The following is a 26350-nucleotide window of genomic DNA, read 5'->3' on the forward strand; positions in this document are numbered from 1 at the left end:
TCAGCTAAGTAAAAACACAGCTCATTTATAGCTCAATGGCTAAACACAGTAGAATGAGCTCTTCCACATCACAACATGCAACGAAGATCGTAATTCATGCTGTAAACTACAGCATACACTCATATGAAAACAAATGAATATAGGGCAGCAAACAGGAGGGTCAACAGTCATACAGTTTTTTATTGAATCACTATACAAATATAAATTACCATTTTTCATGTGTAAATCAGTAAGTTATGTGGCAACCACAGCTAATATAAAACCTCATTGAAATTGCATGTATAACAACTACTTGTCCACACTGTTTTTTGTTATGTATGTAATGTGATATTACTGAAAACTGATCACTTTTGTGGAAAAGATAGGTATACTTTAGCAGCATCTAGAGCTAGGATATTTGTAATACTAAATCCACATGACAAGCATGCTTCAGTGGCATCCAGAAGCAGATATAACAACACTGAATCCATACAAGTATATTTCAGTACCATTCATAACCAGAATATTTATAACATCATCCACACACAACAAGTGTGCTTCAATGGCATCTAGAACTAGGATATCATAACATTATCTTCATATAAGTATACTGCAGTAGCATCCAGAACCAGGAGATTCATAAAAATAATTCCCACACACAGGTGTGGTATGCATATAGCAAATATGCCATAAATTGGTAAAATGTATATATTATTCTGATATCCAATATGGAACATATAAACCTGGTTAATTTGTGTGGTAACTGAACCCTAAATGTTACTTTATGTAGCAGCTTTCTGTCAAGAAGGCTAACTACTGTAACATGGGATGGTTGTATAGCTTGTGTCCTACATCACCTGTGTCTGAGGAGCCATTTTGTGTCATTTAGATTATAAATCCAACTTTGTTTCTACAAAGTAAATATAGACTACGAAAGTAGTTCTGACACTTTCAAACCCAACTGATTTCTGTTGCAGATGAAGCAAAAATATGTAAAGAATTTTGTCTTCATCTTAATTCTACCATTTCAGCATTTAAACTTCCATGACATGTTTAACCTTTGAATATCAATATTATGAAGCCTCCAATTAATGTAGCATGGAAGTTTATTTTGATTCTCTTTTTCACATCATACACAGTTCATTAATATTTGCTTTTCATTTAAATACAACTTATAATTTTTCTAACTTTTAACTAGTTTTCACTTTCAATCCACTGCCACATTTGTCTTCTTCACTAAAAATATCAGCCATTTTTCTATTTCTGGCTTTCACAAATGTATTTTCTGTTCATCTTATACCAGATGGTTTCATTAACCAAGCAACAAAACAATACACCTTTTTTTTTTTTCTCCACAAATCTGCAAACCTTTTAATTTTGGACTAACCAGATGTTATAATCTTGGGGTACCACATAAGCACTTGTGCTTCAACATCATGAAATGAGACACTGAATAATTTTACAAAATGTTAATGAAGCAAAAATTAAAATAATTTGATACTCTTATAAAGATGTAAGTGAATGCCTGAAAAGAAACTGTAGTGTTAATAACCATGCAGTTCACATTCTTAGTACACAAGTGTTTATTTTCTTATATGAAATGGGAAATTTTTCTGCTATTTCAAGATTTTTTACTTAAATATTTTAAGCTGTATTATGGCCTGATTTTTGTTTCTTATTAAAATAGTTTTCATATTAGTGAAATAACTAGTGAACTGCATGGGAGTATGAAATTACTTTAAAATGTACAATATGTTAAAAATGTAATAATTCACAACTGTAAAAAATAATTGCTTTCTGAAATACTGTTTTCTTTATATTTTATCATATAAATACATCTTCATGCATTCCACAAGTGGCTCAGCAGTGACTCTGAAGGTTTATAATACTAAAAACTGGGTTCTGATAACCAATGTTGGATAAAGCACAAATAGCCCATTCTTTAGCATTGTGTTTAACACCAAACAAAACAAAAAAATACATTTTCATTTGGCATTATGTTCTATTGCAACTTCTCACATGAAGAATAATAAAATAATAAATCAAAGGAATAGAAACAGAAATTAGGAGAGGGAAATGTTGATGCTCAAGCCCACAATATCTAATATCATTTATAATAATTATATATTTTTCAATAACTGGGTTTTTAATCAAATAGTAGAAGTTCCAATAGGAGCTAATTATTCTATTTGTATTGCAAATTTATATCTTTACTTTTATGAGAACAGGTTTATCAAAACCTACATAAACCTAGATATTTATACTTTAACTTACAGATACATAGATGATTTAATTAGAATAAATAATCCTGAAATAAGTAAAGTTATTAACACTATTTATCCAGTATAATTAGAAATTGTAAATACATCAATATTTAATGTAGAGGCATATTAATTAGATTTAGAAATTAAAATCATTAATAATGATATTAATCTAAATCCTTTTGATAAAAAATGTTTTAGTTTTCAAATATAAGGTTTACCTTCTTTTTATAGTAATGTACCATACTCTTCTGTTATAAACATTATAATTTCTCTGTTTTTCAGATTTTGTAAAATTTGTAATAAATTACAATATTTTGTTATTAATGTTAAAACATTGATACAAAAATGTATATATAATAGATTTCATAAAAAGAAACCCTTTAAATTATTAAAATATTCTGTAATAAATATAAGAATGTGTAAAATAAATATAAAGAAGTAAAAATTAAGGAATTTTTGCTGAAAGTTTTTTATAATTTTTATTTGTTAATAAGGTCATTTAAGCAGCTAGGCACTACTTTATGTGAATGAACACCTTGTAACACATATATAGGCTTGTTTGGAGTCTGAAAATTGGAAGTTACAGTAGACTTAATGAGTTGTAGTTGGGTATTAACTAGTTAGTTTAGATAACTGGTTGGAACTCTTTATAGTAGTGTAACTTGTCTACTGGGCTACTAATTAGTGCCTTACCACCATAATGGGAGCTGGAATGCGAACTTCAGGAGGTAAGTTTATTTAACTTATTTACTCCCAATTGGTTATATTTACTATTTTGTTTATTATTTTATATTATTCTTTACTTGTCCCCACTGGTACAGCAGTAAGTCTACAGATTTACAACACTAAAATCAGGGGTTCGATTCCCTTCGATGTACTCAGCAGATAGCTCAATGTGGCTTTGCTAGAAGAAAAACACACTTCTTTACTTTGAAGAGCAGTCACTTTACCACAACTGTCTGCAGGCAGTGAAGTGTGACATCAATGTTAGATATTTTACATTTTGGGGCTAAATTTTCTTTATTTCAGTACTAGTGGAGGAAAACAGAACTGTTCTATCAATGAATTTAAAACAAAAAAATCTTTTAGTGAAATTGTCATGTACAACAACAGCATGGTGAAATAAAATATTTGATTATCCTTTACTTGTTCACAATTTCTTAAGACATTCTAAAATGGGTTGATTATTTTTTAATTATCCAAAAACATTTGTTTCTTATTATTGATACTTAACTGTCTAATTTTATCAAACAAAATATTAAGTAATTTATTTAATAAAATGGCCAATTGTTGTTTAATAATTGTTTTTATAGATAAATCTAAATTTAATCAGAGATTTATGGAGTTTAAGAATAGCATATAGAAATGGTAAAAATAACAAAATTTGGTTTAAGATAAAAGTTTTTATAAGCATCAATGAAATTAGTAATAACTATATCTTTAGATTGGTTAATAAGTTCAAATATTTGTGGGCAATTTATTTCTTTTATCATCCTTAATGCATAAAGTTTTTTACAAATGAAACCAAAATTACAGTTAGCTTTATCAGTGGGAACTATAACACATTTTTCTTATAGTTCTATAATCTTATTTTTCAAATGATGAAATGATAAATCCATGTGGTATTTCTTTAATTTTATATGAGATAATTTAAATTTTATATTTTTAAGTACATAAAACTTGCATTCCAAAACCCATCTAGTTAAATTTCAGTTAAATTTCAAAATATATTCATTAATATTGTTTTCAATAGATTTTAGAATATTTTGCTTATTACATTTTGTGGCTATTCTGTATTTAGATCATTTTTTAAGCATTTCAAATAATAGTTTATCTTTCATAATTTCCAAGTTACCAGTAATACCATGTTTATGAAAATTATAATTAAATAAACTATTTTGTTTGTAACCTAATCAATTATAACAGCTGCACAGTTTGATTTTCTATAATGTTCAAAAAGAGAACAGAAAATATATCATCAAAGAACTCTGGATAATACTGGCAGAGTCTTTGACAATCTGGAGTCCAGTTAATTTTCAACAGCATAGATTGTATATATGGCTAATCTAGAAAAGAGAATCTTTCACATACATCACTGTATTAAACAGAAAATATTCTAAACTAAGTATACTTAGAGAAATCTGCCAGTATCACAGTAATGATATCAGTCAGTGTCATACACATTCAAATGACAGTGTAACAAGTTTGACATATGATATATTAAATTTTATAATTATAATACTTTCAATTTGTAACTAAAAATATTAAAACAATTTTTCTGTATCAAACATAAAAGAAAAAGTATCTATTGTTGGTAAATTTATTACAAAATATATTAAGAAACAAGAATTTAGACAGTTTGATTCAACCCTAAGAATATTCATTTCTAAAAGCATTACAATAAAGTATACATTAAAGTACTTTACAGGAAAGATTTCTACCAACTTCAACGCCACTCACACAACCTATATTTTAAAAAATACAAAAATAAGTCAACTTAATTCAATAAAACAATATCTCACAAAAACACTAAATATAAAACCCAGTATATTAATAATACATTTTGTCAAAAAAATCCACTGAATGTAAAACCTTCATACATCAAATATCAGAATCCAATTCAATCAGTTATTCAGAATAATAAAGAACTTTGTTTAGCTTATTTTGAAACTATACATATTACCCACTAACATTCAATAGCAACCTGGATGTTAAGTTTTTCTTAATTAAATTTTAACCATGGGATTTATGCAACCACACATTTTATTATTTGTCTGGCCTTAAAAAGTGTATCAGAAATGAATATGTTACAAGTTTTCTGAAAAATCTTATAAAATGTATTGTGTTCAGTACAATTCAACTGTTATCTACAGAAATGGAACACATTTACTGTTTTTGTGGCATACAATTTTGGTGACATGCAATTTATGTAATATAGTTGTTAGTTTCCGTTACAAATTCTTTATTGTGAAACACCTGTTTTGTAATAATCTGATAAAATAATATAACATAACTTTTTCAAACAACATGGGACTCGCTGGTCCATCTTGGGTGTGTCACACTCTACACTAAATTAACTTAAAAAAAAACAAAAAAGTTAAAGCTAGCCCTTATCAGTCCTATACGTATCAAGCATTTTTCATAAACTCACTAAAATTTATTACTTCTGCAACATCTCAAAGCAACCCATTCTAAAGGACAACCACCCTGTTAGAAAAAATGAAACTGTCTTAACTGAAGATGACACCTGCCAAAATGTATGCATGTGTCCTATTCTCATTTTTAGATATGAAAAAAGATGATTGATCAACACTATCAATTCCTATTATAATCTTAAACACCTCAACCAGACTGCCCCCTAAGTCTTCTTTTTTCAAGAGAAAACAATTTGAGTGATTTCAGCTTCTCCTCATATGATAACCTCTCCATCCGAAGCATCATTCTAGTAACCTCTCTCTGAATCCTTTCCAAGAATTTAATGTCTTTCCTAAAGTAAGGAGTCCAAGACTGAATACAATACTCCAAATGTGGCTTAATCAGTGACCAATGCAATGAAATTACAACCTCTCTAAATTTGTATTCAATGTGTCTGCAGATACAATCTCAAATCCTATTTGCCTTACCACCAGCAGAGGCACACTGTCTGGATGGGTTTACAGATTCTCTGACTCTTACTTTAAGATCCCTTTTCTTCATGACACTGTTAAGGTTATTTCCATCCAAATTATACTTATAATTTAAATTGCAATAACCCACATGCAATATCTCGGATTTATCATAATTAAAACCCATCTGCCATACTTTTGCCCAACTCACTAAATAATCTAAATCCTTTCATAAAGCAGTGGCATCCTCTTCACAGTTAGCAACACAAAAGACCTTAACATCATCTGCAAATTTACGTAATTTATTGACTATTCCTGTTTATGACATTGATCCAGACCAAAAACAGCAATGGTTCCAAGACTGAGATCTGAGGTGCCTCTCTCGTGGCATTAATCCAGTTTAAATGAACTCAATTTGTAACAACTCTCTGCTCTCTCCCATCTAGCCACTCTTCTATTCAATTTGCCAACTTATTCCCTACACCTATAGAAACATTTTTTTTTTACAAACCGTTTACATGCCACCTTGTCAAAAGCTTTCTGAAAATCCAGATATACCAAATATACACCATTTCCCACATCTACATAAGCAGTAAAATTTTCAAAGAATGTCAAAATTTTTAAGGCAAGATTTTTCCTCAGTAAAACCATATTCACTATCTAATAAAATAGTAACATTCTAAATTTTATTAAATGACTTTGCAAAACATCTTTCAACAAACTTTTCAAAATTTTTCCCACAACTGATGTAAGTGTAATGGGCCTATAATTATTGAGACAATTTTTTCACATCCCTTTAAAAGAGGAGTTACATTAGCTAGCTTCCAATCCTCTGGTACCTGCCCACTATTCAAGGACCTTTAATCTCCTTCAAAACCCTTGGAGAAACATTGTGGCCCAGGAGATTTATCACACTTTAAACTTCCCAACTTTTTCATAACAACATCAGTATTAATAGAGTTAACTTGTTTTTTCTCATTTCCATTTATCAACTGTTCAAGCAAAATGTGGAATACTCCTTAAATCTTCATTAGTAAAAATCAAAGAAAAAGCAAAATTTAATAACTCAGCCATTTTATAATAATCAGATACTAGCCTTCCTTTATCATCCCTCAAGGGTCCAACCCCAATTATAATAATTTGTTTACCCTTAATGTGTTTAAACATATCTCTACCATTAAGTTTTTATACATTTTCAGCCAAACGTTTCTCATACATCCTTTTTTATGTCCTAATTTCCTGTTTCACCAACTTTCTTGATATTCTATAAAATTCTATGTCTCCTGTCATACCAGTCAATTTAAATTTATGATGCTTTTCTTTAATATTATCTTAAACCTCTCAGTGAGCCAATCTGGTTTTTTTACTTGCACCTACCATTTTCTTTCTATAAGGAATATGTTTACCTTGAATATTTAAAAATTTATCTTGAAACATTTTTCACATCTGGCCAAATAACTCAGCTGCCTAACTCACAACAAATAATTCTTGTCACATCTCTTCAAATGTTTTTTTTTTTTTAATTTATAACCAAAATATCATTATTCCCTATCTGCATATGCAGCAAAATATTGAACCTAATGGAGCAATAATCACTTTCACCAAGATGCTCTCCAATTTCTACTCTCTCAATCAATTCTATAGTTGCAGCTAGCAATAAATCTAAAATAGCATTGTTTCCAGTATATTCCTTGACTAACTGATGAAAAAAGCCATCCTGAACAGTTCCCAAATACCTTTCTCCAACGTGGTTTGACTCCAGCATCTCCCAGTCGATATCTTAAGTTAAAATCACCAATAATAATGACTTCATTAACAAATGAGATTTTAATCTCATTGTAAAGTTTCTCACCAATTTCATCAGTACCATTTGGTGATCTCTAACAAATTCCCACAAAAATTTTTTTTTTTTTCCTTTATATCTACTAATTCCAAGGTGTCCAACATGGTAACCACTCACCACATGACAAATTGGTGCTTTACTTCTACATCCTATTTTTTAAATATAATTAATTTCATCAATAAATGATTACAAACATTTTGGTGTATTTTTCTACCTCTATCTATCTATATAAACACATTTAAGTTCTTTTCATGTGGCAAAAATGTTAACACATTCTTTATAATTTTGGAGATTGTGAAAAAACTGTTGGGCACTGCTGCACTAAAAGAAACCCAAATGGATTTAATCTCTTTACTATTATCTTTAATATCCTCAACTTCAACAGGATGTAATTCACATTTTACATATAAAGTTACTCCTACTACTACTTTAATGCTCTATTTCTATTAAGTAGCCTGTAACCCTGTATTTCAAAGAAATCTCTGTCATTAAAATCATCTAAATTTAACTATATCTTGGTTATTTCCATTATACTAAACTCCATTCTTATCAGTGCTCTAAAGTCATCTATTTTATTTCTTCTACTTCTAGAATTACAATAGAAACAATTAATCTTATCCTTATAACTATTCTATACTCATTTCCTTTGCTAAACTTTTCTCTGCTTGTTACTGATTTTGCATATAATTTTTCATGGCCTTCACCACTATCTAGTCCTAGCTTGAAACTTCCCTTACAGCTAAGTTTACAGTCTCAACAAACAAGCCAGCCCCTAATCTATTTAAATGTAAACCAGCCATTCCCAAAAGTTCCCGTTTTCTACTGAAACTATCCCACAAGTCCAATAAGCCAGTCTGTTCATTCTTGCATACTAACCAAGTCTAGCATTTAACCCTAGTGACCTACTTATATCTTTATCCCCTCTGTTAATTCTGGACAGTATCACTGACAAAATTAAGTTGTGGTCTTTTTCTTTAAATGTCTGTATAAGCTCTTCTGGCCTATCCTTCCCTACATTATTTCATTAGCCACTACATGCAACACAAAAATACCATCTCTGCTAGCCCACTCTATCATATCTCCTGCTCTGTCACCTGAGTTCATATGCATTAGCAACCATAACTCAATTTTTCATTCAACCCATAGTTCTCCTTAAGTAAAATGGACCAAGGGGCACTCAAAAATATGTTTATTACCTGGGTTACTGTGGTCTTACTAAAAACATCATGTCCACAACATGCATAGCTCAAGACTGAATTTTTAAAGAAAGACCTACTGGTGGTGACTTGCTTCTACCTGCTTCTATTACTGGCTCTAAAATTTCAAACACATCTTTCTAGTAATAGATTAAAAAAATCCTCTTACAGTTCAATCATAACAAATATTTTGTACTTTATATACAGTTAAGTTAGGTACTAATATATTCACCTGGAAAGAAAATTTCAAGCAAGAATTATTGTTATTTCCTTATGCAATTGGATGTTTTCTAAAACTTCAATTGGCTATTTAATATCAATGTTTCAAATAACATATGTCCATTTTGTAGAATAAATCTAAAATGTGTAAATTTTATGTTAATTAAAATAGTAAAAAAATGAAATTAAAACCATGAGAAAGAACTGTACAAATGTCTCACATACTAAATATTAATTTTTTTATTTGCAATGAATGTCTTGTACAAAACCTTTTTTTAAAAAACGTTACTCCCAAATTACTAAAAGCTATAAAGAATATAGAATGACAATATTAAATTAAGAAGTGATACATCAAAATATCCCAATAGTTTTAAGTTTATGTACAATTAACATGCCTTAAACTGTCCAATAGTCTGAAATCACTCTGCATAATATGGTATTTTTTTTAGTATTACAAATTAAGTAAAATAAAAAACCTTAACTTGCTTGGTTGACATTGTTACAAATCTATAACTAGTAAAAGCTTACTCCAAATATAATTTTTAGATTATACAGTAGTTTTGGCAAAGAGCCAAAAATAATGATCTCAAAGCAATTTATTAGCTTTAAGTTTTTCTTTACGTCATTTTAACAGACTTGCAAAATATACTTACGATAAAATAAAAATATTTCTTGAAAATGGTTTATATACTAAAACATAGTTACAGTTTGCCAGATTAATAACTCTGGCAGATAGCTATGTTTTCTATTTTACTTTCAATTTGACAGTGACAAAACTTACTCAGAACAATAGGAATGACCTCATTTGCAAGTAAAGATAAAACATTTCTTGGAACGCCAGACAGATTGAGTTAAGTTTGATATATGAGTAGAAAGACTGACAAATTATTGGTAACATCAACTATGCACACTTAGTCAATATATTGGTGTTTGGTTGTATTTATTGCAATCTAGAACATTCAGGTGTTATGAAGACATATTCCTCAACAGTATATTTATCATCAGTTTAATGCCAGACAGTTTACATTATGAAGTTAGCATATATACACTTGACGCGTAAAAACACTGATCCTTCTTCCCTTTTCAAAGCCATGTCCACAAGTGTAAAACATGTAACACTTACAGTGCTTTTCTGCCACTTCTCTTAATTTCATAGCACAATCCTACACTTCACAAACAATTCCATTGGCAAATCAACACTTTTCACTTGATTTGGTTACAAGATGCATATTTAACATAAATACCGATTTAAGTACACTTGATATACAACACTAAAATCAGCGGTTCAATTCCCTTCGATGCACTCAGCAGATAGCTTGATGTGGCTTTGCTATAAGAAAACAAACTCCCAAACACATACACACTAATCTATTCAATTTATATAAAATTATAAATAGCTTAAATTTCAAGGATAATCACATAATGGCTGTCAAATATATATTGTACAATAAATATACTTAGGTTATAATAAGACTATAATTTACGGTTACTTCCCGTGGTTTTACCCACACTGTATAGCGATTATTTCTTAGGCTTTGACGTGTTTTATTCCTATATACATTAATGTAGTGATCTAAGATTGACTTTTCCTTTTTGAATTTCACCTAAAGCTACACGAGGGATAACTGTGCTAGCCGTCGCTAATATGGCAGTGTAGACTAGAGGCATGGCAGCCAGTCATCACCACCTGAGGCCTGGCATGGCCGAGCGCGTAAGGCGTGCGACTCGTAATCCGAGGGTCGCGGGTTCGCGCCCGCGTCGCGCTAAACATGTTCGCCCTCCCAGCCGTGGGGGCGTTATGATGTGACGGTCAGTCCCACTATTCGTTGGTACAAGAGTAGCCCAAGAGTTGGCGGTGGGTGGTGATGACTAGCTGCCTTCCCTCTAGTCTTACACTGCTAAATTAGGGACGGCTAGCACAGATAGCCCTCGAGTAGCTTTGTGCGAAATTCCAACAACAAACATCACCACCTATCGCCAGCTCTGGGGTTACTATTTTTACCAACAAATAGCGGGGTTGACCGTCACATTATAAAGCCCTACGGTTGAAAGGGTAAGCATAGTTGGTGATTTGATCCCGCTACTCTAAGATTAAGAGTTGAGCGCCCTAACCACTTGGCTATGCCAGGCTAAGACTGAAGAAATATAATAACTGAATTATTTAATATATTTGCATGTATTCATTTACACTCTTTATTAAATTAAAATAATTTGAAACCATTACACGAAATTTGTTTTTAACAAAAGAGTGAGTTAACAGTATTCTTGGATATAAACATTCAAAACGAAATATTGAAATTTATCTTAGATATATATATATTAGTATTTTGGTAGTAAGTAAAAAGAATGAGGGCCTGAAAATAGACGAAGCTCTGAATCATACAACATTTTCCTTTGACTGACAATTCTCTACGCTTTTTTGGCCATGGCATGGTAACAAAACTTAATATGTAGTGTCAAACATTGTTTTTGTTTTTTTTCAAGATTTATTAATTTGATTTCTTCAAGCATATACCAGTACGATATGCTAGCTTCTTTATATATAATTAAGACATTGCATGGCGTGTCATGGAAGTTATTTCAGACCCTAAAGTTGATCAGTACGTACCTTCAAGCAGAATTCTTATACTAAGTTACATGTAAACTAATATAACTTTATTATATCAATATTTCGCTTTTGCAATTTTCGTCAAAAGCAATCAATATTCTACAAGGTCACTAATCCGACTAAATCTAAATTCAAACAGTTATACTTGTATCTAAATTAATTTTGATTGCTAAATGGCGAGTTAACAGGATTTATATACACACTATGCACCGTTATATGCAAGTAGAGTAATATCAGTTTAATATGGATAATTTTAACGCTATTTTTGAAACATAACAAATGTTGGTTTCTTTTAACCATCTATTCTTGTACATTTATTATGTAAAATGTATATATATATATGCCAAATAAAAAAGATAAAACTCCTTAGTTCTGTTACTTTACCTCAGCAATTTATAAAGAATCTTGAAGTTAGTATTATGAGCTTTTATGTAAGCCTGAGCTTGAGACTTTGCTAGTTTGCTAGTAGATTAACTTTGTGTCTAACTTTCTAACAGAACTATGCCCGGCATGGCCAAGTAGGTTAAGGTATTCGACTCGTAATCTGAGGGACGTGGGTTACAATCCCCGTCGCACCAAACATGCTCGCCCTTTCAGCCGTGGGGGCGTTATAATGTCAGGTCAATCCCACTATTCGTTCGTAAAAGAGTAGCCCAAGAGTTGGCGACGGGTGGTGATGACTAAATGCCTTCCCTCTGGTCTTACACTACTAAATTAGGGACGGCTAGCGCAGATAACCATCGTGTAGCTTTGCGCGAAATTCGAACAAAACAAATTCCAACAGAACTTAATATACTTGTAATTCTATTCTCATAGTTTGTCTTAAAAATGAATTTGAGTAAAAAAAATGTTTTCAAAAACTTGAGTGTCTTCAATATGCAAAATAATTGAAACTGAAGCAAAAACGAATACATAAATTTAAAGAAACCTGAAGATGGCCAAAGAAAGTCGAATGTTATTCTATACTTTATTTTAATTAAAGTTTTAATACCCGCACCAGCTCCATTGAGAATACATTTTTACTTTAAGAGCGTTTCTCGTCATCATCAATTATAGAATATCAGTAGCTCCTGAAGCTGTAATAGCAAAATATTGAGCTAATAAAGTTACATTTTGGAGATATAGATTATGATTTTATTTGCGTTTATAGAAATGTTACACAATAAAGTACATTTTTCATTAAAGAAAGAAATCTGATTTTTTTATTTTATTTTTTTGTATAAAAGTCTTAGGTTGGCGGGCGCGTGGTATCAGCCTATCGCGTGTGTTCGACAAACGGGTTATATATCTATAGTTCAAACCTATTTTGGTGTCATTACCATAGCAGACTACCTGTTGAAACATTTAATAAGGAACTTTTTATAGACCTTCATTAAAATTCGTTTTTTTAATTGGTTAGAAGCCTAACATAGTTTAGAAACTAAAAATGGTATGGTTGCGACGACGACGACGAAGCACTTCAGTTAAAGCTACAATTGCTTCTCCAACAAGTGCTGTAAATAAACAAGAAAAGAGTGGACTCAGATCTCTCTCAAAGTCAAGATCAAGTACTAAACGAAAAAGGTCTAGCAGTAGGCCTATCACTGGCATTAACAGCGAGAGAAGTCGTTCCAGGCGTTCAGCAACAAGGCCTATCCCTAAAAGAAAAACAAGTGCTAAGAAATATAATGTCAAAAAGTCAAGCAGACGTACACCAAACTCTGGCGTAAAGCGTTTCTCAAAATCAGTGGTTGCAGAGAAAAAAGGAACTGACGCGGAATCTATCGGCAAAAGTCAAAGAAACTTTGGTATAAAGCTGGAGGAAAATGGATTCAAATGCATCGAAGTGAATGAACTGAACTTAATTAAGCCTGAATAGTTAGGCTTAAATAAATTTGAACTTTAATTGAATTAATATATAAACCTAATTGTCGATCAAAACCAGCCGTTAGTCTAAATTATTGTAACGTTGATTTTTTAATTAGTATAAAGTTGATAGTAACACACTAATAAGAGTATAAAAAATCGTAGTATGGTGTTGATGATGTTTTCTTCTGATTAAATTTTTTTATTGTAAAATTCCTTAAATTTGTTACTTAATCAGCAATTTCTGAAGAATCCTGAAATCCTAATATTATAAACTTCTGTGTAAGCCTGAGCTTATGACTTTCTTAGTAGATTGATTTTGTATCTAAATTTCCAACTGAACTTAGTATACGTGTAACTAAATACTCATAGATTTATCTTGAAAATTGAATTTGAGTAAAGAAATGTTTTAAAAGACTTGAGTGTCTTCAATACGCAAAAGAATTGAAAGTGAAACAAAAACGAATACTTAAATTTAAACATTAAATTAAAAGATCATAATAACTTTAAGATAATGGATAAACAATTAAGTATTTGATATACATAAATAACATACAGGAACAGATGCTTGATAAAATCAAAATTTCGTCTATTTAAAAATTAGTGTTAGAATTACATCTATAGTAAATTGATATTACTTTACCTGCATATTCAAGTACATAATATAAATTTATCATTTAGTAATTTAATTTAATTAAGCGCGCATTATCCATGTTTCAATTTCACGAAAAGCTACACAAGGGTTATCTACATTAACCATCCCTAATTTAACAATGTAAGACTAGAGGGAAGGCAGCTAGTCATCACCAACAACTCTTGGGCTACTCTTTTTACCAACGAATAATGGAATTAACCGTCGCATTATAACGCCCCCACGGATAAAAGGGCAAGCATGTTTGGTGCGACAAGTTTTCGAACCGGCGACTCTCACATTAAAGAGTCGAGCGCCTTAACCACCTATCCATGTCCCGATTTTAGTTGGCATTGCTTAAGCACCTAGTAACGCTTCTTAAATTACATTTCTTTTCACCAATGGAATTGAAAACATAATAAACAACGTTACTGAGTTAAAAGACCTTAGAAATAACAAATATTATATGCACAGCATCATTATAAGAGGCCTCACTGTATTTCTTTTGGTGACCAAAGTTGTGGTAATGACTGCTGAATATGCGAAACTGTAAGCTATAACACAGGTTGTAGGTAATTAAATAACATATTGGGCTTTACTTAACAGATTAAATTTTGTTTTACCTTTGGTGAGAAAAGGCGAACTCTGCCAAATCATAAGTTTATACATAACTTCAACTAATGGCGAAGAAAAGAAATATTCAATAAAATTAAAATTTTCACAGAAATTATGTTTTTCAATTACAAAAAAATAGGCTTTTACACAAGTATATTTATACATATTATTCTCAATTAGCATTAGTTTTTATGTAACCTAAAAGTAAAAAAGACTTGATCTCTAGGAGACTGGGTTTTAATTTAAAATCGCCAGATGCATTTCCGCCTAACAAAAGCATCAAACGATCTTTAGACACCTTGTAATTTGGCTGAGTTTTTTCATTTCCTGGTAGAAAAGTTCTAGAAGACATTTTTTCCAAAATAAACCCGTTTCATCAACATTAAAAATTTGATTATCTTTGTACCCTCCTTTATCAATAATTTCTATAAATTCATTAGGAAATCTTTCAGTAGCTGTTGTTGTTCTGAATTAAGTACAAAGCTACACAATGGGCTATCTGCGCTCTACCCTCCGCGGGTATCGAAATCCCGTTTTTAGCGTTGTAAGTCCGCAGACATACCGCTGAGCTATTGGGGGGCTTTTCAGTAGCATTTTTGTCTGCACTTGAACTTTCGACTACAATGCGAATATTATGAATCCCAAATGCTTTTTTTTCAAAAGAAGACCACCGATAGGTTCGAAATATCGTTTGATTTAATTTTCTCCAGGAATTTGTTCAACAGTTTTAAAGCCAATTACACTATAATATACATCGATGCATGCAAGAAGGTTTAATTTAGTGCAATATGAGCTCAAAATTACAAGAAGTAAAACATGTGATAATAAATATAGTACTTATAGGTACAAACAGACGATAATATAAACTAAATATATTTAATCAGAGTGCAACTGTAGGTAAAAACAGTTTGAATATAACCAATAAATATATAGGATAATATATAAAACTGGATGAAAAATACCTGTTTCAGTCGTAACGTTAAAAAGTATTCGTCAGACATTTCTACAAGTTAAATGAACGTCTATACACAGTTTTTATGTATATTTCTTTAAAATGTATGCCTAAAGTACTTCAATTTTTGGCACGGCATGGCCAACCGTGTTAAGGCGTGCGACTCGTAATGACAGTCGCGGGTTGCATCCCCGTCGCGCCAAACATGCTCGCCCTTTCAGCCGTGGGGGCGTTATAATGTGACGGTCAATCCCACTATTCGTTAGTAAAAGAGTTGGCGATTGGTGGTGATGACTAGCTGCCTTCCCTCTAGTCTTACACTGCTAAATTAGGGACGGCTAGCACAGATAGCCCTCGAGTAGCTTTGTGCGAAATTCAAAAAACAAACAACTTTAATTTTTTTTAAATTTTGCAAGGACTTCTTGTAGCAATAACTGTGAAATGATAATTTATAACAAATACACATAACTAAATTGGGTCAACATAATTCGCTATACTTGGCACATCATCGGCAGTTTTGGTGTAAAAAGTGTTGCTAATTTAATACATGTGGTTTGTAATGAAATATAATTCTGAAACAGAAGTGTTTATATTATCGGACCGCGTGTGATGTGTACTAAGAAACCGTGTGGAGCACTCAATGGTGTCAGCGTAATCTGGCCGAATGTGATTAGCACAAATAATTGTGAAATACTGAGCAGTGCTTTAAAAATTTGGTTGAATAAGGTTTATACCATGAAAGTATTTGAAACACTGAATATTTTTGTATAACTTTATTGACTGTGGTTTATATTAAGAAACTGTGTGAAACGCTGACGATTGTTTGCATAGTGAGATTGAATTTGATTTGTATTAAAGAACTTTGTGAAACACTAAACATTGCTTTCATAATCTAGTTGAATGAGGTTTATATCAAAGAACTACAGTAGAATCTTGACATTACGGGCACCCTTCCAACTGCATCCAAATGTCTTCTATCATAACATACCCTTAACATCAAAATAAATGAGCCACTGAAAACTGAATTCCATATTGGACATACCAAATTTTCTGAATTTTAAGCTCTAACAAATTTTGTTTGGAACAAGAACACGATTGTTCATGAGCTACACGTTACCGTGACATAAAACATTATTAACAGGAGGTCACAGGGGATATACGCTGAGATAACAGTAAGTATTTGGATTTACAACACTAAAATCAGGAGTTCGATTCCCTCGGTGGACACAGCAGATAGCCTGATGTGATACTAGAGCGTATAGTAGGACTTAGCCTTGACTGGATCCCCGACTGTGGCCTCAGTCTTACATTGCACAATGTCTGTCTTGCTTAGTCTATCTGTGAAGACATCTTCCTACTGTCACAGTAGATATTTTAGCTCTTTCTTCCACTTGCTAGTCAGTTCTTCACTGATGCAGATGTCTTTGTACATCTCATCTCCATCCCATGGTCGTACATATAGTAGGTCTTCATCTTTATGACAAAGTCACTATCTTCTGGTTCTGTGTCTATGACAGCTACATCTACAATGTCCATTTCTGCCTCAATCACTGCATCCAATAGATCTTCTTCTCTTTCTTGAAGTATCTCTTGGACAAAATGCTGTGATATATCTTGTTCTTCTCATCCACTTTCACTACGTAGTCCGTTCTGTTGATCACTTCCTGTACTTCAAAGGATCCTATCCACTGCAGGGTCAGCTTGTTGTCGTATGTGGATAACAGAACTAAAATCTTTTGTCTGACCTCATATTGTCGATCGTTTGCCTTCTTGTCATAGAAGTGCTTTTGGCCACCTTGAGCTGTATACAAACTCTGTCAATCTAGTTAACAGGTCTTCTCCAGTCAGTTTCTGAAGTTTAACACGTGCTTATATGTGTTCCTAACTTTCAACTCTTTTTATTTTGCCCACAGTTCTTTTTATATCTGCAAAATGCTCGCAGTATTCCTATGCACAGTAATTTGAAGGGTGGAAGTCATTTATTCACTTTCGGGGATTTTATGTAAGCAAATAACACTACCTGCAAGTACCTGCCACAGTCACATGGTCTCTCTTGGCACATTTTCTTTAACATACTCTTTAAGGCTGTGTTGACTCTCTCTCACAAAGTCTATTACACCTGAGGTTGAATAGAGTGGTAAAATGTTGTCTAATTCTGGTTAGTATCCACGCCTCTTATGTCAACTCTATGGTAAACTGGATCACTTTGTTACTCAAGAATTCTTTTGAAAAATGTCATATTTGACTCATCTTTACTTCTGGCAAAATCATTTTTGGTAATTTTATAGTATTTCAACAATGCCACTTTTAAATCGTTATAGTCATTGGCATCTTCTGATGTCATGCCTGCATATACATGTAGGTCTTTTCCTGTCAAAAGTTGGATGAGACAGACTGCTCATGTAGTTACCTTCGTCCTAGTTTTGACTTTGAGTTACTCTTTCATATATCTCTCGGGAAATATCCATGTTATCTTACTTTTCATCAAACTTAGGCAGTTTGAGTAGGCTGCCTTTGATCCCATTATTGAATCTTTATCTTTCTGTTAGGTGGGCTCATGAATCTTAATTTGTGCTCTTATTTTCTCTGTCTATAGCCTCTCCTCTCTCTTTCTCTCATTTTCTTCTTTCTTTGTGTTTCATGTCCTTTCTTCAGTTTTCCTCTCTTCTTTGCCTTTCTTTCTATCTCTCCTGCCGATGCTCTACCCTCTCAAGATCTTCTTTTTGTTTAATAAACTCTTCTAAGCAATTGTTAATTCACAACAAGTGAAATACACAATGTACGATTCAATCTAAATAGTTATGAGAACAAACTTTCAATAAAATAATGTTTCTAAAAAATTAAATAAGACACCGACACTACTTAAACTACCTAAATCATAAGAATCTCATTAAACTTAAACTCAAACAGTTATGTATATCTAACAGTCAATAATTTTAAAAGTGCATTTAAAAGCTGCAAAGGTGCGTATCAATACCTTTTCTCATAATGACTCAAAGTGACAACAAGTTTAATGGCATTGCTCTCATCTATTTAACATCAAGTGCTAACAGTTTAATCACATAAACTCAAAGACTATTGAAAACCTTAACCACAATTACTGAAGATTATTGTAAAGGCCACGATTAACTTTAAGTTTCAGAAACTAAATTTAACATACACAAAGTCGAAATAACATATATTTTTTAAAAATTCCTTTTTTTTCCTTTTCTACAAAATAAACGGTTTTTTTTTTTCAAACTCAAACACCCTTATTTCTCTCACCACCATCTAACCCCATCAAAAAAATAAAAAAGTTAGGATGGGATCTTCTGCTCTCTCATTTGTATTGTTCAGCCAGAAATTGGCCTGGCATGGCCGAGCGCGAAAGGCGTCCGACTCGTAATCCGAGGGTCGCGGGTTCGCGCCCGCGTCGCGCTAAACATGCTCGCCCTCCCAGTCGTGGGGGCGTTATAATGTGACGGTCAATCCCACTATTCGTTGGTAAAAGAGTAGCCCAAGAGTTGGCGGTGGGTGGTGATGACTAGCTGCCTTCCCTCTAGTCTTACACTGCTAAATTAGGGACAGCTAGCACAGATAGCCCTCGAGTAGCTTTGTGCGAAATTCCAAAAACAAACAAACAAACAAACAATCAGCCAGAAATTAAGTTATTCCAGCATCAAATAATTGTCTCATTGTGATATTCCAAAGTGTACGTAAAACTAACAGGTAAGTTATAAGACAATAATAATAAGAACAAACGTGTAACATTAAAATAAGTCAAATGCAAACAAAGAAGCCAATTCACATAAGTTTCATTTATAAACAAAATCTCTTTCACTGATACATGTAATATTTAAATAAAATACAATTCTGATAACCAAGAATAACTATTAGAACGAAATTATGATTTCTTCACAGAATAACTGAGATTCTGTAACTAGCCCTTAGATAACGAGTATAAGATGCATTATTCGAGAACAAATGTTGCTTCAAATTGTACTAAATCCTAAGTTCTACCAAGACTTTGAAGAATATCACATCACTCGACTAATCCTATTAAGTGTTGTTAATGTTTTTATTCTCCGAAGGTATGAGCCAGGGATGCAAACGGGAAGATGGTGCGTTAAGCGTATTATTTTTAAATGGGTTGATTCTAACTTTTTTAGAATACATATTCCGGCATGTTAAACATGACGGGGCAACCATATTGAAGAATTGATCTTATGTAAACATTATATATTTATTATACTAATTTATAGTGCTAGCGTTGCAGCCTTAGTGTAACCGCTGGCCTCTTTGAGATAGTTGATCCGCTATTTACTTTGATTATTATTTCTACAAAATGTGTGTTCCGGGCTAGTTTGTTTGTTTTTTTGTTTTGTTTTTTTGTTGTTGTTATACGTTAATTCAATAAATATGATTTGCATGTTGTAGAGCTTGAGCTTAACGGCCCTAACTTTTTCAATTATTTTGATTTAACCTCCGACAGAAGATTTTGACTTGCGTTTTCAGTAGGCCTAACAGAACGTGCCAGGTATTGACGCGTATGACGTTGTAATCGAGAGTAGCTTGTATTCTGTGAGCTACCAGTAGTGGATTACAGGAAATGCTCCATACGTCGACGTCATCCGCGTAACTGTGATGCTTTCGTTTCCGGAAGTTTATGTCAATGGCAAATAAAATGTATAGTGAGGGACAGCTGTTTGTTTGTTTGTTTGTTTGTTTTGGAATTTCGCACAAAGCTACTCAAGGGCTATCTGTGCTAGCCGTCCCTAATTTAGCAGTGTAAGACTAGAGGGAAGGCAGCTAGTCATCACCACCCACCGCCAACTCTTGGGCTACTCTTTTACCAACGAATAGTGGGATATGAGGGTGAAATGTTATTGTTTACTTTCACGGTTCTATCAATTAGGAAGTTCCAAACCTATCAAATAAGTGGAGTAGGTATATTATAACTACATAATTTGTACACGAGGCCGTTATGCCACACAGCATTGACAGTTTTTTGACATACAGAAAAAAAACGATTGTTGCTTGGTTTCCGTTAAAAACCTTTGTGAATGGACTCTGCTCATTAATCTTGCTAAATGATCTATTATTTGACGTTGTTTACGAGATGCGTTTTGTATGTCAGAAAGGAGCTTGTTAGATTCGAGATGGAAAAGCAGTCTTGTGATAATTGTTTTCCATTAATTTCGTATGTAATTAACAAGTTAACTGATCTATAGTTACCTGGATCACTGGAATCATTTATTTTCTTAGGGATGATGCTTATGGTAGCGTATTTCCATGCTGTTTGGAAATAACCTGATTATAAAGATAGATTGAAAAGGAATGTTGGATGTGTAATGAACAAGTCGGATGTGTATTGTTTTGGTTTTCTTAATGTTTTGATGCTATCTTCGCCAGAAAGGGTTTTTTAAATTTATTAATGTGAATTTTAATTTCGAATTTAGTAAGAGGTCCCGTGGCACTGTTATCGGTGGGTGAGTTGTCCGAGACGAATCGTACAAGGATAAACAGGAGTGAATATGTCATTGTTATCTTGCACATAATTGTTAACTTTGGTGTAGTGATCGCGACTGAAATTACTGGTATTGGGAATGGTAAAGGCTGTTGTGAAATAATCACTAAATAGTTTATCCACATCTGTATTTGCTGCGGTATTATTGTATTTTATGGTGTGATTTGTTTGAACGGATTTGTGGTCACAGATACGTTTAAACTTTTTCCGCATAAGAGCTATAGCTTGTTTTATTGTTTATTGATTGGCAAAAGCGTTGCCAAATTTCTTTACGTTGCTTTGTAATTAGTCTTTTAATATTGTTCGTTTTATTGATTAAGAGTTTAAGGTTTTTGTCCCTTATATATATAAATTTTCTACGTAAGTGCCTTCGGGGTTTTTTATGAGGTTATGGGTTTCTATTGTTAACTGCCAGCTATTAATGTTCGGATTTTTCTGTCAGGATGGGACAGTGTTTTCTAAAGCTTTTTCTAATGGCGAATAAAGTTTCTGCGAAATAGGTATCTATATCTTGACAACTGTTGGTTGAATTTTTATATTTGGTAAAATCTGTGGTTAATCTTAAATTATCTCAACTTGTTTTTAGGACGTAAAGTTGGGATTACAATGTCTGATGTTTGCATAAAATGAAATGGGGATGAAATCGCCAACGATGTGTTCTAATACCTTGAAATTGTTTGTATATGGAATGATAGATTTTAAGATTATTGCTGGGTCTAGAATGTCTTGTGAACTATTGTAGTGTGTGTGTTATCATTAATGACTAATAGACCGTTTTATTTGACAAAATTGTGTAAAATGTTACCATTATAGTTTGTTTTGTAGCAGTTAAATTTATGATGCTTTGAGTGTTATGTTTGAAGCAGATTGACGTTTAGTTTTTTTTTAACAAGTGAGATGTATCTGGTTAGTATATGACATAATATATATTATTTGTTCTTGTTTACGTTGAGAAAAGTTAATCCTTGAGTACTGTGTGACTTAGGTATAACTTTAACGTTAAAATTAGGAAAACGGATTTGTTTGGAATTAAGCACAAAGGTTTGTTTGTTTTTTGTATTTCGTGCAAAGCTACTCGAGGGCTATCTGCGCTAACCGTCCCTAATTTAGCAGTTTAAGACTAATGGGAAGGCAACTAGTCATCACCACTCACCGCCAACTCTGGGGATACTCTTTTCACAAACGAATAGTGGGATTGACCATAACATTTTTAACGCCCCCACGGCTGAAAGGGCGAGCATGCTTTGTGCGACAGGGATTCGAACCCGCGACCCTCAGATTACGAGTCGAGTGCCTTAATCACCTGGCCATGCCTGGCCGAAGCACAAACGTACGTAGTGGACTATTGAAACCTGGTTTTTAGCGGTAAAAGTCCGCAGACATGCCGCTGTGTTACTGGAGACAAGAAAATAGAACTTAGTGTTTGTTAGGTGATAAAAATGTTTCATTAATTGTTATTATGCCTGCATTTAATTTTTCATTTAGGTTAAATAACTCAATTTTTTGTTATATAAACCACCTTGAATGTTAATATACAAAAATCTGAGCATTTTGCCTTGTCCTTAATTCATCGTAGTTGATTCTTCTATTGATGAGAGCGTTCAGATCATCAGAAGTCAGATCATGACTTCTTGTAAGGAAAAGTAGAATCTAGCGGTGACCCGGCATGGACAAGCGCGTTAAGGCGTGCGAGTCGTAATCTGAGGGTCGCGGGTTCGCATCCCCGTCGCGCCAAACATGCTCGCCCTTTCAGCCGTGGGGGCGTTATAATGTGACGCTCAATCTCACTATTCGTTGGTAAAAAAGTAGCCCAAGAGTTGGCGGTGGGTGGTGATGACTAGCTGCCTTCCCTCTAGTCTTACACTGCTAAATTAGGGACGGCTAGCACAGATAGCCCTCGAGTAGCTTTGTGCGAAATTCAAAAAACAAACAAACAGAATCTAGCGACGTGGCATACGTCGTTGAAGAGGTCTTCGGATGTTAAGATATCTTTTCTATTGAGGTGGGAAAGAATTGTTCAGCTTACTTACTATATGTTCACAGAAATGTGCTTTATGGCGTGAGTGCGGATTCAAGCTTTGATTTGACATACTTTATTATCGACAATTTTTAACACTAGGTTTTACTTGGATCGAAGAGGCGGGACAACCAGGTAAGGTGTAGATTTAATCGTTTGACTCTGACCTGCGTGATTGTTAACGTTTTGAACACGAAGATAAGTGTTACGTGACGATATCGCTTGAAATGTTTTTATATCAAACCATTGTATTACAATAATTAATTGTTTTAGTTTGAAAACTATGAAAACTTCACTAAACGAGTTTTGTGGATCGGATTTTTGGGTATGTTACTTGGGTTTTTGAAATTTTTCATGTTACAGGTTACATAAAGTTTTTTAAAAGTATATACATTCTTGTAAAATACTTAGTAGTATTGCCAGTATTACCATTAATGTTATTATGGAAAAATGTTTAGTAGTAATCTACGTAAACACTGAATGGAAGAATCAATAGTCGCATTTTTGAAAAGTTGTTAATGGGAAAAACCGATCACCTTAAATAATGAAGGTGTTATTGTTCAAGCGCTATAATACAGGCTTAACGGTGCAGCAGCATCGTTAAATACATTTCGGATTGCTCCTGGACTCTTCTCTCGTTTAACCGTGCTAAGTCATCATAGTATAATCAAAATGTGACTCATTCCCCTGAACTTAAACTGCAATGAACCTTAAATTACTACATAAGTTGAACAAAGGGCGAAGAGAAATAATTAATTTGTGACTGCTCAAGGTTATTAAGCTTAAATATCTACCACGATTGCATTACCTGATTGATGTATTTTTGACGAAAAGTCATCACACAGTGTCATACACAGAAGGTGCAATGAATTTAGTTTTCCCATATCATACATGGTTTATGTATATTTAAGTCTATGTCTATCAGTACATCTTTCGTTTTTTTCAGTGTTTATCAATGCATCATTGAAATTTGCATACACACAATAGATAAATAAGTCTAGAACTTAAGTTTGAGGTAGTGCTTAGTGCGATTCTCTTTGAAAGTGAATAGTTATAAGTGTTCAGTCGCGTTTTTTTTTCAAGAATTATGGTATTTTTACGTTTATTATTTACGATTTCTGATTGACAGTAACACTCAATGTTAAAGTGGTATCTTTCTTACCTTCATGTCCCCAGTGACTAAAGGGTAAGTCAGATGGTTTATAAGGCTAAAAACTGGGTTTTGATACCAATAGTCAGCACAGCACAGATAGCCTATTATGTAACTTTCTATGTAACTACAAACAAATCTTACCTTAATTTCTTTCTTTTGAGGAAAAAATGTAGATTTTAGAAATGATTTGAGTGGGAGATTCTGATATGAGGTATTATAGTTTCTTATATTACTTTTCTACTTTGTTTTCACTTGCCCTCAAGCTGATAATTTAAATTAACTTTATAACCAGTGTCATCAAACTTGCACCATATCTAAGGATAACATTAACTTTTCTTTGTTCCTGAGACTGTATACATGCTACATGGTCTTCATTACATTGACAATGAATCACATTTGCTACACAAAATATAACTTTTTAGTAATGATTTAAAAACATCATTTATCAAAGAAAACTCTTCAGTTATTTTGAGCTCAGTATATTAAATTTGCAATACAAAATATTGCAAAAGAAACACTTTTTGATTTAATTACCTCAAAATAAAAGATCATACGTAATAATTTATAATTAATAAAAAGAATCTTTTAACCATATTTGAAAGTATTAGATATTACCTTTTACAATAAAGACATAATTAAGCAAACTCTTAAGTTTAATAGAATATTTGATGTGTTTCTTCAGCTGTTTTTATATTTTAAATACAAAATAAAATCCTGAAGAAAAATGTAACATGTCATACAGTATAAAAATGCCCTCTAACATTTAAAAATCAGTGTGCAAGTACACACTTGCATGAACATCAACTAAATCTAAAAGAAATAAACAGAACACTAAGATACTTGCACTTTTTAAGAGTGGTTAGATTAAAAATATAAAAAGGAAGAACAGAATAGAAACACTTTGACAATGAATTTATTTTGAATTTAATTTTAGCACTGATTAAAAGCTGCCCCCTCATGAAAGAGCCAGTCTTATGTTACATTTAAGAAAAAATGCATAAATAAAATCAAATAAACCCCTTGTATAAAATGCTTTCTATACTTATCCCATTTCTGAGGTGTTTTATGGGCTATTTTGGCTGTTGGTGCCTTGGTTTCTATAGTTGTGTATCATATATGTCCTGTGAGATCTTCCTACTGCAGGCTCCTTTGGTGGGGATTGATCAGTTAGCTAAGATTCATAGCTACTGCTTATATGGTCTGTACTGGCCCTTGAGTCTTCTTAGGTCCAGTTCCATCCTTATCTTCCCATTATGTGGATGCATCTTTTGTCAGAAAGTACTTTTTTAGCTTTAAAATGTAGTCATTCCTTTGCCATTTAGAGCACATCTGCTATTTTCTTCTGAATTTGTATATATTGTTTACTTTCCTTAATCGTTTTTAGAAAACTAACTGTATACATGGTAAAAAGGATATAAAGGTACATTTAGTATTTTGTAGACTTAATTGTTATGTGATGTAATAACAGCTAAAAGAAAGAAAAGTAACTTTATCATGATTAATTCTGTTCCTTTTGGAGCAGAGACTCTCTATGAGAACAATCACATACAAAATATATATGGGTTCTCATTATTATTCGTTCCATTTGAATCTTATGGATGTATTCAAAGGTCGTAGTATCAAGCACAAACTTGAATTTCTTATCAACAGTGGTTGTAATAAAAACCTATGTTCTTCATGAAATGTTTGTTTTGTTTATCAAGTTTCTTGTCAATGCCTGCAACAATATTTATCAGTTTGTAAGAGTGGAATATGTAGTTGGAATATTATAATGATGCTTACATACTAAAGTTAACATGTACACACACATATAGCTATGTATATTACATTATAAAACTTCTCTGCATAAAAGTTTTCATTGTAAAAGCTAGTTTACTTCTAGTACTGAAAGAAGAGACTGTTTGGATTTGCTTGACT

The 26350-nt window shown here is 32.6% G+C and overlaps 1 protein-coding gene across 7 annotated transcripts in view; it reads left to right on the plus strand.

Moving 5' to 3' along the window:
* Nucleotides 1-19833: 19833 nt before the first annotated feature.
* The window catches only part of LOC143232508 (multidrug resistance-associated protein 1-like), a 55965-nt gene continuing 49448 nt past the window's right edge, over nt 19834-26350 (plus strand). For 3 of the 7 annotated variants that reach the window (XM_076468063.1, XM_076468065.1, XM_076468064.1), the window contains exon 1: nt 20612-20679. In XM_076468063.1, the coding sequence (XP_076324178.1) occupies nt 20617-20679 (63 nt within the window). In that variant the 5' untranslated portion in view covers nt 20612-20616. Of the gene's footprint in view, nt 19858-20611; nt 20680-21231; nt 21346-23275; nt 23416-23446; nt 23606-26350 lie in introns of those variants that run through there. The other 4 variants (XM_076468068.1, XM_076468067.1, XM_076468070.1 and 1 more) reach the window with 4 other exon arrangements.

This window comes from Tachypleus tridentatus, chromosome 11 (assembly GCF_004210375.1).
Source record: "Tachypleus tridentatus isolate NWPU-2018 chromosome 11, ASM421037v1, whole genome shotgun sequence".
Lineage (NCBI taxonomy): Eukaryota > Metazoa > Arthropoda > Merostomata > Xiphosura > Limulidae > Tachypleus > Tachypleus tridentatus.